This window comes from Notothenia rossii (assembly GCF_949606895.1).
Source record: "Notothenia rossii genome assembly, chromosome: 11".
Lineage (NCBI taxonomy): Eukaryota > Metazoa > Chordata > Actinopteri > Perciformes > Nototheniidae > Notothenia > Notothenia rossii.
The window spans coordinates 60,101,002-60,113,563 of record NC_136910.1 but is presented as its reverse complement, the minus strand read 5'-3'; the positions used below and the strand labels follow the sequence as shown (position 1 = coordinate 60,113,563).

Here is a 12,562-nt window from a genome sequence, read left to right as displayed (position 1 = left end):
GTTCATGTACGCATTCAAACACTTGTTCTGTTACCAGCTGTATTCACCTTGCAGGTGCAGCTATGTGGCTTTGATCCTGGATCAAGTGTTTAAGTCATGGATGTTTAAAGTTTAACTTCTTCATATGTCTAATATTAAGCACTCAGCCGGACAGAGACACCCTGGCTTGAGTTACCGAGTTGATAACCAACGTCGTAGGACCGCTTAGCGAGATCTCTTTGTTAGGGTTAGTTAAGATGACTCGGAGATATCCAGGGTCTGTTGGACTGGATTCAGAGTACAGGCCACTGTTGTTGACGTAGTGTTTCCAGTTGTTGACGTAGTGTTTCCAGTTGTTGACGTAGTGTTTCCTGTTGTTGACGGTGTGCTTCCTGTTGTTGACGGTGTGCTTCCTGTTGTTGACGCTGTGCTTCCTGTTGTTGTTTCAGAACCGCCCCCAGCAGCGGCCCGACGCCGGTCAGCTGTTGGTCGATACCAAATTCTCATTCCCGGTTCTGTTCCCGTATGCCCCGTCGGCGCTGAGCCTGGAGACGCTGCTCATCCCGGCCTCGCTCGGACTCGACTTCCTCAGCAGAGTCTGAGCCGATTAACATATTAATATCTTTATTAATTTTTATCTACACAGCCACAGGCTTTAGCTTTAATATCATGAACGTCTCTTCTTTTATATTTCTGTGTCTTTCTATCTTTCTGCTCAATTGTGTGATAAATGAATAACTAACTTATGAAATTCACCAAACTGACTTCAATCTGCATTTTACCTGACATCTGAGTCTGAACCCCCTACACTCATTATTAACACTCTAATGAACTGCACTCATTATTAACACTCTAATGAACTGCACTCATTATTAACACTCTAATGAACTGCACTCATTATTAACACTCTAATGAACTGCACTCATTATTAACACTCTAATGAACTGCACTCATTATTAACACTCTAATGAACTGCACTCATTATTAACACTCTAATGAACTGCACTCATGATTAACACTCTAATGAACTGCATTCATTATTAACACTCTAATGAACTGCACTCATTATTAACACTCTAATGAACTGCACTCATTATTAACACTCTAATGAACTGCACTCATGATTAACACTCTAATGAACTGCATTCATTATTAACACTCTAATGAACTGCACTCATTATTAACACTCTAATGAACTGCACTCATTATTAACACTCTAATGAACTGCACTCATTATTAACACTCTAATGAACTGCACTCATTAACACTAGTTATGGAGCTGGTTAGAGTTTTATTTCTTCCCTGATGATTATTAATAATGTATTTTCTAAAGATCTCACAGATTTACAGTGAAGTTTAAACTCTAAATGTTTTCTGAATGAAGCTCTGGGATTGATTGTGAAATGATTGATGATTCCTGTCCTCCGTCTCTTCAGACGTTAATAAAATATGTTTTCTGCAAAAAGCCAACTCTACATTTTCTTGAACTTCACAACAAAAACAAAATCGTTTTTTATTGATGATTCTGATTTCAGACGCGTCTTATTGGACGCTGAGCGGATCGAGAGAAAGCTTTCATTATACTTTTGATGCGGTGTTAATAAATCAATAAATCAGCAGGTATTGGGTCTGGTGGAGGGGGGGGGTGAACAGTTTAATCTATTTCACTTTAAATAATTCTGTTTTTTTACAACAGAAACTATATTCAGTTTTATTTTTAGTCTAATCTGAGTGGAATGGAATAAACTTTTAAATATAAAAAACTAAATTCACGTCAGACGTGTTTTATGAACAGAAACGTAAAACAGGTTTGATATTATTTGACATACAGTCGAAGTGAACCGTTATTTCCTGTGTTGCACCGACGGATTATAAAGTAACCTGAATAACAATGAGGTCTTCAGTCTCCGGCGTGAGAGCGGCACACGAGAGGGTTCCCAGAGACCTCAAACCTCCATCAGTTACTGACTGTGGTTACCTGCAGGCAGGTGGTACACACACCTGTTACACACACACCATGGTCCATGTTATATTTAGTTTATTTGATATATTTGAGTGTCTGGCTGCTATGTTTCAGAGGGATCTTTGTGAGGATGAGCGGCGGACAGGAAGAGGAAGTGGTGACAATTCATTTCTGAAACCTCTCTGCTGCACGGCTGCAACACCTCCTGCAGAACACACACACACATGTATTACATATACACGTAAACATGTTTACAGGTAAGCAGATATACAGGTAAACCTCAGTATGTCTGAAGCTGAAACATCGGGCTCTCTGTTTCCTCAGAAATCAGATCTTCATGACGTCATAATGTGTCAAACTGTAGACGATGCTAATGCACAGCTAGCTGTGGCTAACAGAAGGCTACGAGAAGTCCTCATAATGTATAGAAGTTTACGAGAAGTCCTCATTATGTATAGAAGTTTACGAGAAGTCCTCATAATGTATAGAAGTTTACGAGAAGTCCTCATTATGTATAGAAGTTTACGAGAAGTCCTCATTATGTATAGAAGTCTACGAGAAGTCCTCATAATGTATAGAAGTTTACGAGAAGTCCTCATTATGTATAGAAGTTTACGAGAAGTCCTCATAATGTATAGAAGTCTACGAGAAGTCCTCATAATATACAGAAGGCTATGAGAAAATGTTAACATCAGTGTCATCATCAGAGAGGTCAAGGGTCATCAGAGAGGTCATGGATCATCATCAGAGAGGTCATGGGTCATCAGAGAGGTCATGGGTCATCAGAGAGGTCATGGATTATGAGAGAGGTCATGGATCATCATCAGAGAGGTCAAGGGTCATCAGAGAGGTCATGGATCATGAGAGAGGTCATGGATCATCATCAGAGAGGTCATGGGTCATCAGAGAGGTCATGGGTCATCATCAGAGAGGTCATGGATCATCATCAGAGAGGTCACGTTAAACCCATTTTTAACGATAAAATTGTTACTCTTAGAAACAAAATCAATGACCTCTTGCCTTTGACCAGTATAGTGTTATCAACAGCTCCCGGAAACGGAGGTTCTAATAATATTACACTAGATAGTAAACTAGAATGCTTTTCAGCCATAAACCTTGAACAATTAAATTCAATGATTCTCTCTTCTAAACCATCAACGTGCATCTTAGACCCGATTCCAACTAAACTGTTAAAAGAAGTTTTTCCATTAATTAGCACTTCTTTATTAAATATTATGAATATGTCTTTATTTCAGGCTATGTTCCACAATTATTCAAAGTAGCAGTGATAAAACCGCTTCTTAAAAAGCACAACCTCGATCCAGAGGTTTTAGCCAACTATAGACCTATTTCTAATCTTCCATTCCTCTCAAAAATTCTTGAGAAAGCAGTCGCAAAACAGCTGTGTGATTACTTAAAAAACTATGATTTATTTGAAGATTTTCAGTCTGGCTTTAGAACACAACATAGCACAGAGACAGCTCTGGTTAAAGTCACAAATGACATTCTAATAGCCTCTGACAAGGGACTTGTCTCTATTCTTGTCTTGCTCGATCTCAGTGCTGCATTTGATACTATCGACCATGATATCCTATTGCAAAGACTAGAGCACTTAGTTGGCATACAGGGAACTGCTTTAGGCTGGTTTAGGTCCTATCTATCTGAACGCTCTCAGTTTGTACGTGTCAACGATGAATCTTCCATGCAAACCAAAGTTAGCCATGGAGTGCCACAGGGCTCAGTGCTCGGACCTATTTTGTTCACACTATATATGCTTCCGTTAGGCAATATTATAAGGAATCATTCTGTAAACTTTCATTGTTATGCGGATGAGACTCAACTATATTTATCAATCAAGCCTGATGAAATTAATCATCTAAATAAAATTCAAGACTGCCTCAAGGACTTAAAAACGTGGATGACCTTAAATGTTTTGATGTTAAACACGACCAAAACCGAAGTTATTGTACTTGGCCCGAAGAATCTACGAAACAAATTATCTAAAGATATACTAACTATGGATGGCATTAATTTGGCCTCCAGTGAGACTGTAAGGAATCTTGGTGTTATATTTGATCAGGATTTATCCTTTAACACCCACATAAAATCAATTTCAAGGACCGCCTACTTCCATCTACGTAACATTGCAAAAATCAGGCATATCTTGACTCAAAACGATGCAGAGAAACTAGTCCATGCATTTGTTACTTCAAGGCTGGATTATTGTAACTCCTTATTATCAGGGTGTACCAAGAAGTCAGTCAAGTCGCTTCAGTTGATTCAAAATGCTGCAGCTCGTGTACTAACCAGAGTTAGGAAAAGGGACCACATTACTCCTGTTCTGGCTGCCTTGCACTGGCTCCCTATAGAACACAGGATAGAATTTAAAATTCTTCTTCTCGCCTACAAAGCCCTTAATGGGCAGGCGCCATCTTACCTTAAAGAACTCATTATACCCTACTGTCCTACTAGGGCATTGCGTTCCAAGAATGCAGGGTTGTTGGTTGTTCCTAGAGTCTCTAAAAGTACAATGGGAGCCAGAGCCTTTTCTTATCAAGCTCCACTTTTGTGGAATCAGCTTCCAGTTTGTGTTCGGACGGCAGACACCCTATCCATTTTTAAGAGTGCGCTTAAGACCTTCCTTTTTGATAAAGCTTATAGTTAGGGCTGATTAGATTCAGCCCCTAGTTTTGCTGATATAGGCTTAGTTGGTCGGGGGACATCTTACTTCTTCCTTCTCTCTGTCTATACCTGTGTACTCTCATGTTCCGATTAACCCAGCTTCCCCAAATGTATTTCTTTTTGGTGTCTATATACGCCGGGATCCGGAGTCATGGATGATCCTGCGGTCCTGTGTCATGGATCGCGAGTCCTGGATCTTGAGTCGTGGCTGTGGTCCTGGATCATAAGTCCTGGATGGATATCCTCGTGGATTCATCTTCCTATTATACACACATGCATTTCCAAACATTTGGACTACCTATGTTGCAAATGTATTATCTTTTCAATTTACACACGGCATCTATTGCACGTCTGTCCGTCCTGGGAGAGGGATCCCTCCTCTGTTGCTCTCCCTGAGGTTTCTCCCATGTTCCCCTTTAAACTGTGGGGTTTCTCTGGAAGTGTTTCTTTGTACGATGTGAGGGTCTAAGGACAGAGGGTCTAAGGACAGAGGGTGTCGTATTGTCATACTGATATTCTGTACAAACTGAGACAAATGTAACATTTGTGATATTGGGCTATATAAATAAACATTGATTGATTGATTGATTGACATTGATCATGGGTCATCATCAGAGAGGTCATGGATCATCATCAGAGAGGTCATGGGTCATCAGAGAGGTCATGGATCATCATCAAAGAGGTCATGGGTCATCAGAAAGGTCATGGATCATCATCAGAGAGGTCATAGATCACCAGAGAGGTCATGGATCATCATCAGAGAGGTCATGGGTCATCAGAAAGGTCATGGATCATCATCAGAGAGGTCATAGATCACCAGAGAGGTCATGGATCATCAGAGAGGTCATGGATCATCAGAGAGGTCATGGATCATCAGAGAGGTCATGGGTCATCAGAGAGGTCATGGATCATCATCAGAGAGGTCATAGATCACCAGAGAGGTCATGGGTCATCAGAGGTCATGGATCATCAGAGAGGTCATGGATCATCAGAGAGGTCATGGGTCATCAGAGAGGTCATGGGTCATCAGAAAGGTCATGGATCATCATCAGAGAGGTCATGATCTCTGGATGGGTTCTGATGTTTCTGATGGTTCTGATGATCTGCAGATTGAGAAGTTTCCTGAGAACAGAGTGTTTGTCTGGGTGTTGAGCAGGAAGCTTGAAAACTCTGAGATGTTTTTCTGATTTACATCCTGAGAGTAACCGCTGCTTCCTGTCGCTGAACGATATACTGAGCGCAGAGAGGCACCAACCTCAGAGGGGGGGCTGCTCAGAGAGACTCATATACACAGATCTGCAGAGAGGCACAAACCTCAGAGGGGGGGTCTGCTCAGAGAGACTCATATACACAGATCTGCAGAGACAGTATTCACATATATTCAGCAGAGTTTGTTGGAGTTCATCCCGAACCCTTCTGGTTCTGGTCTTGCTGGTTCTGGTTCTGATCTTGCTGGTTCTGGTCTTGCTGGTTCTGGTTCTGGTTCTGGTCTTGCTGGTTCAGGTCTTGCTGGTTCTGGTCTTGCTGGTTCTGGTTCAGGTCTTGCTGGTTCTGGACTTGCTAGTTCAGGTCTTGCTGGTTCTGGTTCTGGTCTTGCTGGTTCAGGTCTTGCTGGTTCTGGTCTTGCTGATTCAAGTCTTGCTGGTTCTGGTTATTTGGTGTCCTGGAGCCCCAATGGTACGGGTCCTGGTCCTGGTTCTGTTCCTTGCTGCGGCGGCTCGGGCTCTCAGCGGAGACGGAGACGGAGACAGAGACTCAGGTCAGAAACACTTTGCAAACTCATGAAATCCTTAGTTAAAACATTTCTAAATAAAATACATAAAAGGTCAAAGACTGTAAACATGTTGAGACTATCTGAAACAAGGCGTTAAGGGTCCTCCCTTTTTAGGGGTAAAAGTATCAAATACACAGTATTATCAATACTTCTGTATACTTAACGTAACTAAAAGTCCTCATATTTCTTATTTCATTAAATATAAATATGAATGTACTGATGGTCAAGATTATATGAACACGTTAAATACAATCATAAATGATGAAATGCTGACTGATCTTTTTTAATATCATTATTCATTTATGTGTGTTTACATCATATATATATACAGTAAATATACAGTAAATAAATATACAGTAAATATATATACTGTACTCCTAACTGAGTTTATGTTAAACTCTACAGGTTCACTAACTCCTAATATTATATTTAATATTTAATATTATTATATTATTTATTATATATTGTACATTACATTATATCTGTCCCCCCTCTGTCTCCCCCTATATATATATATAAAATTATATATTATATATATATATATATTATATATAATATATATATATATATATATATATAATATATATTATATATATATATATATATTATATATATATATATATGATGTCATATCTCATGAAGGGGTGGTGTGCTCCTCCAACCTCCTGCTGTCCGGCTGCAGTCTGAGCTGTCAGCTGGGGGGGGGGGGAGGTGAGGATGATGAAGATGAAGAGGCTTTGGAGAAAATGAGCATCTGGTGAATATTTCATTTTAATAATAAGGAGTTTATTTCCAAATGACAGCTTTCTTCTGTTGGGTTCACGGAAAGTGTGTGTGTGTGTGTGTGTGTGTGTGTGTGTGTGTGTGTGTGTGTGTGTGTGTGTGTGTGTGTGTGTGTGTGTGTGTGTGTGTGTGTGTGTGTGTGTGTGTGTGTGTGTGTGTGTGTGTGTGTGTCTGTCTGTAGTTACACAGATGTCAGCACTGGGTCCAGATGTTACAATGTCTCCGGCCCCCCCCCCCTGGTCTCCCCCCCCCTCCTGAACCCAGTGATCCAGTACAGAGTGACTCTGCTCCTGAGGGGGGGGGGCAGCCGCAGCCGGACCCTGGACCTGAAGACTGTCGGTGAGACACCATCATTTATAGGAATATATGTATATATATAACTCCATGTGTAGTGTGAGCAGTATGAACATTGAGGCGTGTGGTGCAGTGGGTTGAGCGTTGGTGTTGGGATCAGGTTCAAACCCCACTGCAGTCCGCATGTCGTCGTGTCCCTGAGACACTTCACCCCAAAGTGCTCCTGTGGGGATTGTCCACAGTGTTGAGTATGTAAGTCGCTTTGGATAAAAGCGACTAACAAGTGAGATGTGATGTAATGTAATAGTGAGCAGTATGAACAGTGTGTATGAATACTCTAGATACACACAGCAGCATGAGAGCAGTATGAACAGTGTGTATGAATACACTAGATACACACAGCAGCCTGAGAGCAGTATGAACAGTGTGTATGAATACACTAGATACACACAGCAGCCTGAGAGCAGTATGAACAGTGTGTATGAATACTCTAGATACACACAGCAGCCTGAGAGCAGTATGAACAGTGTGTATGAATACTCTAGATACACACAGCAGCCTGAGAGCAGTATGAACAGTGTGTATGAATACACTAGATACACACAGCAGCCTGTGAGCAGTATGAACAGTGTGTATGAACACACTAGATACACACAGCACCCTGTGAGCAGTATGAACAGTGTGTATGAATACACTAGATACAAACAGCAGCCTGAGAGCAGTATGAACAGTGTGTATGAATACACTAGATACACACAGCAACCTGAGAGCAGTATGAACAGTGTGTATGAATACACTAGATACACACAGCAGCCTGAGAGCAGTATGAACAGTGTGTATGAATACACTAGATACAAACAGCAGCCTGAGAGTAGTATGAACAGTGTGTATGAATACACTAGATACACACAGCAACCTGAGAGCAGTATGAACAGTGTGTATGAATACACTAGATACACACAGCAGCCTGAGAGCAGTATGAACAGTGTGTATGAATACACTAGATACACACAGCAGCCTGAGAGCAGTATGAACAGTGTGTATGAATACACTAGATACACACAGCAGCCTGTGAGCAGTATGAACAGTGTGTATGAATACTCTAGATACACACAGCAGCCTGAGAGTAGTATGAACAGTGTGTATGAATACACTAGATACACACAGCAGCCTGAGAGCAGTATGAACAGTGTGTATGAATACACTAGATACACACAGCAGCCTGTGAGCAGTATGAACAGTGTGTATGAATACACTAGATACACACAGCAGCCTGAGAGCAGTATGAACAGTGTGTATGAATACACTAGATACACACAGCAGCCTGTGAGCAGTATGAACAGTGTGTATGAATACACTAGATACAAACAGCAGCATGAGAGCAGTATGAACAGTGTGTATGAATACACTAGATACACACAGCAGCCTGTGAGCAGTATGAACAGTGTGTATGAATACACTAGATACACACAGCAGCCTGAGAGCAGTATGAACAGTGTGTATGAATACACTAGATACACACAGCAGCCTGTGAGCAGTATGAACAGTGTGTATGAATACACTAGATACACACAGCAGCCTGAGAGCAGTATGAACAGTGTGTATGAATACACTAGATACACACAGCAGCCTGAGAGCAGTATGAACAGTGTGTATGAATATGCAAAGATATATAAAGTATGAAAACAGTAAGCAGTGCAAGTATAGTATAAAATATATAGATATTATTTCATGATGATAAACATTGTGGAAGAATGATGTGAATGGAAGTGGCGACGTAAAACTGACACAAAACAACAACAAACTTTTGCCGAGCCAATTGGAGAGCTTCATCAGCAGCACGGGGTAAAACCCACCAATGAGCGCTCAGCTCGAGATACCAGCGAGTCCTTTCCCATCAAGCATTTCGCTTCCGCAGCCCGTGGAGAGGAACTGCGCCGCCTAGCTCGCCTCGCTCTCAAGTCTGCGGGCGTCTTTGTCCCGCGAGATTTCAACGTCTCATGTAGGCGAGCCTCCAGAGCAAGTCGGACAAAATGACTAACCATCATGCAACGCACGAGCAAGACGGCGATCGCAATTACGCAGGTCTGCGTCGGTCTCACTCGTCTCAAACGAGCCTAAAGCCCCTGACACACCAGGCCGAAATCGGCCGTTTTCGTTAGTCGGATGACGAAGCGTGCCCTGTCGCCCAAGCTCAATTTGGTGTGTCCCGCACCGTCGGCCGTGACACGCCTTATTTGGCCTTTCATGGCCGCCGCACGGCCGATTCAACATGTTGAATCGGCCGTGCGTCGGCCACAGGCCGTCGGACAAAGAAATCACTCTGATTGGCTGTTCAGCTAGCGAATCAGTGCATGAGAAGCGAAACGGTTGCTTGAGAATGTCCACAAGCAACACTCAATGGCTGATAGCTCCAGTACCGCACGAAACATGTTTTTCGATGGACGAGCTATTTGTTGTTTGTTTATATTACGCAGTCTGTTCTTCTTCTCTGTCTTCCGGTTGTTGCCTCTTTTGAATGACGAATAAACACTACCGCCGCCTGCTGGTAAGGAGAGTTATTGCCACTCACGCATGCGCAGTTCGTAGGTGCTCGGCTGAAGTCTTTGCAGTGTGTTCCAGTGCGACACATGGCCAAGACGCAGGAGAACACGTCGGTGAGTTCTCTGGTGACTGCTTTGTGTGTCAGGGCCTTTATATGTGTATAACTCCATGTGTATCCCCCCCCCCAGTGAAGCCCCTCCCCCCAGATGAGCCTCTCGCTGATGAACTCTATATATATATATAACTCCATGTGTATCCCCCCCCCAGTGAAGCCCCGCCCTCCACAGGTGAGCCTCTCCCTGATGGATTCTCAGGTTCTGATCCGCCTCCAGAGCCCCGACAGCAACGACTACCTGAGGGACGACAACCAGCTGTTCCAGATCCAGCTGTGGAGGGGGGGGCGCTCCACTGTGAGTTATTATTATTATTGTTGTTATTGTTATTGTTGTTGTTGTTATATATGATCGTCATGTATGAATGTCTCAGCTGCAGAACCTGTCCTCCCCCTCCCTGCTGCTGGTTCTGGATCAGTACCGTGTCAGAGGTCGTTCTCTGCCTGTTAACGGGCTGCAGGGCAGCTGGAGCTCCTGGAGCCCGACCCTGACCCTCCCGCTGACCCCGCCGCTGACCCCCCCCCGTGAGACACACTACTCTCTGCTCTCACATCCACATCATTCAGCTGTGTAATGATCTTCATGGTTAATGATCTGTGTCCAGGACGCCCGGCTCTGATTGGAGGGCTGCTGGTTCTGCTGCTGCTACTGCCTTCAGGACTCCTGCTGCTCCTGAAGAACAGGTGTCCTTTACTCACCTGTGCAACACTCTATATTATATTATATATATTTATATATATTTATATATATATACTTCCATTTGTCTCCCGTTGACAGAATATTCAGCTACGTGTGGCCGAACATCCCTCACCCCAAACACACTCTGATGCACATCTGCAAGAGCAACAAGGTGAGGCCCTGGGACAGGAGGTAGAGACAGGAAACAGAGACAAAGACAGAAAACAGAGACAGAGACAGGAGACAGAAAACAGAGACAGAAAACAGAGACAGAGACAGGAGACAGAGACAGAAACCAGAGACAGAAAACAGAGACAGAAAACGGAGACAGAGACAGGAGACAGAGACAGAAACCAGAGACAGAAAACAGAGACAGAAACAGGAAACAGAGACAGAAACAGAAACAGGAAACAGAGACAGGAAACAGAGACAGGAAACAGAAACAGGAAACAGAGACAGGAAACACATACATAAACAGGAAACAGAGACAGGAAACAGAGACAGAAACAGGAAACAGAGACAGGAAACAGAGACAGGAAACAGAGACAGGAAACAGGAAACAGAGACAGAAACAGGAAACAGAGACAGGAAACAGAGACAAAGACAGGAAACAGAGACAGGAAACAGAGACAGGAAACAGAGACAGGAAACAGAAACAGGAAACAGAGACAGGAAACAGAGACAGGAAACAGAGACAGGAAACAGGAAACAGAGACAAAGACAGGAGACAGAGACAGAAAACAGAGACAGGAAACAGAGACAGGAAACAGAGACAAAGACAGGAAACAGAGACAGGAAACAGAGACAGGTAACAGAGACAGGAAACAGAGACAGAAACAGGAAACAGAGACAGGAAACAGAGACAGGAAACAGATACAGGAAACAAAAACAGGAAACAGAGACAAAGACAGGAGACAGGAAACAGGCAACAGAGACAGGAAACAGGAAACAGAGACAGGAAACAAAAACAGGAAACAGAGACAGAAACAGGAAACAGAGACAGAAACAGGATACAGAGACAGAGACAGGAAACAGGAAACTGGAAACAGAGACAGGAAACCGAGACAGGAAACAGAGACAGAAACAGGAAACAGGAAACAGAGACAGGAAACAGAGACAGGAAGCAGGAAACTGACAGCAGTGTTTTCTCTCTGCAGGGCCTCATGTTGACCCTCAGGCCGGAGGAGTTCAGTTCTTTAAAGCTGGAGAAAACGGGGGAGGCTGCCCCTCCCCCCTCCCCCACTGGCCCCTCCTCCTCAGAGGAGCTGTCCTGTGGCGGGGGAAGTGGGGGGGGCAATGAGTATGTCACCATGTCCAGCTTCATGCAGAGCGACTGAACAGGAAACATGACGGGGCAATATATTACAATATCATAAATATATATATTTACATTTCATAAATAGGGGGCATGAAGATCATTGGTGTTTACTCGTGTCACTCAAACTATACACACTGGAGAGGAGGCGGGGCTTATCTCATGTAGATACCAACAACAAGAACATATTTTACCGTGATTTAATACTACACATATCATAGAAAACAATGTAAGCAAGAAACTTCATCAAATTATTTTAATCTGTTGAAGGTCGTTACTACCGAACGACCTTCAAGCTGCTTCACGTGTCTAACCACAGAGAGATGTTAATGATGCATATTCTGTATTTCCTCAGGTTGTCATTGTAATGTTGTTATTAGAGCTTTATGGATGCATATACAGGTATAATAAAATCTAAAAGTGACGAGTCATGGTGT

General features: G+C 42.9%; 2 protein-coding genes across 4 annotated transcripts in view; both read left to right on the top strand.

Annotated features, from left to right (window-relative positions):
- myo5b (myosin VB) overlaps window positions 1-1,444 on the top strand; it is a 76,086-nt gene extending 74,642 nt beyond the window's left edge. For all 3 annotated transcript variants that reach the window (XM_079659228.1, XM_079659226.1, XM_079659227.1), the window contains exon 39: window positions 429-1,444. In XM_079659228.1, the coding sequence (XP_079515354.1) occupies window positions 429-581 (153 nt within the window). In that variant the 3' untranslated portion in view covers window positions 582-1,444. The remainder of the gene's footprint in view (window positions 1-428) is intronic.
- A 3,925-nt stretch (window positions 1,445-5,369) lies between these two features.
- Window positions 5,370-12,549, top strand: il7r (interleukin 7 receptor; the record flags this gene model as incomplete). The annotated part of the gene is made up of 9 exons (XM_079659996.1): window positions 5,370-5,658; window positions 5,781-6,383; window positions 7,041-7,155; window positions 7,363-7,520; window positions 10,287-10,429; window positions 10,506-10,656; window positions 10,737-10,815; window positions 10,910-10,982; window positions 11,968-12,549. The coding sequence occupies 9 exons, from the start codon at window positions 5,370-5,372 to the stop codon at window positions 12,145-12,147; spliced, it is 1,791 nt and encodes a 596-aa protein (XP_079516122.1). The 3' UTR covers window positions 12,148-12,549.
- Between the last annotated feature and the right edge of the window lie 13 nt (window positions 12,550-12,562).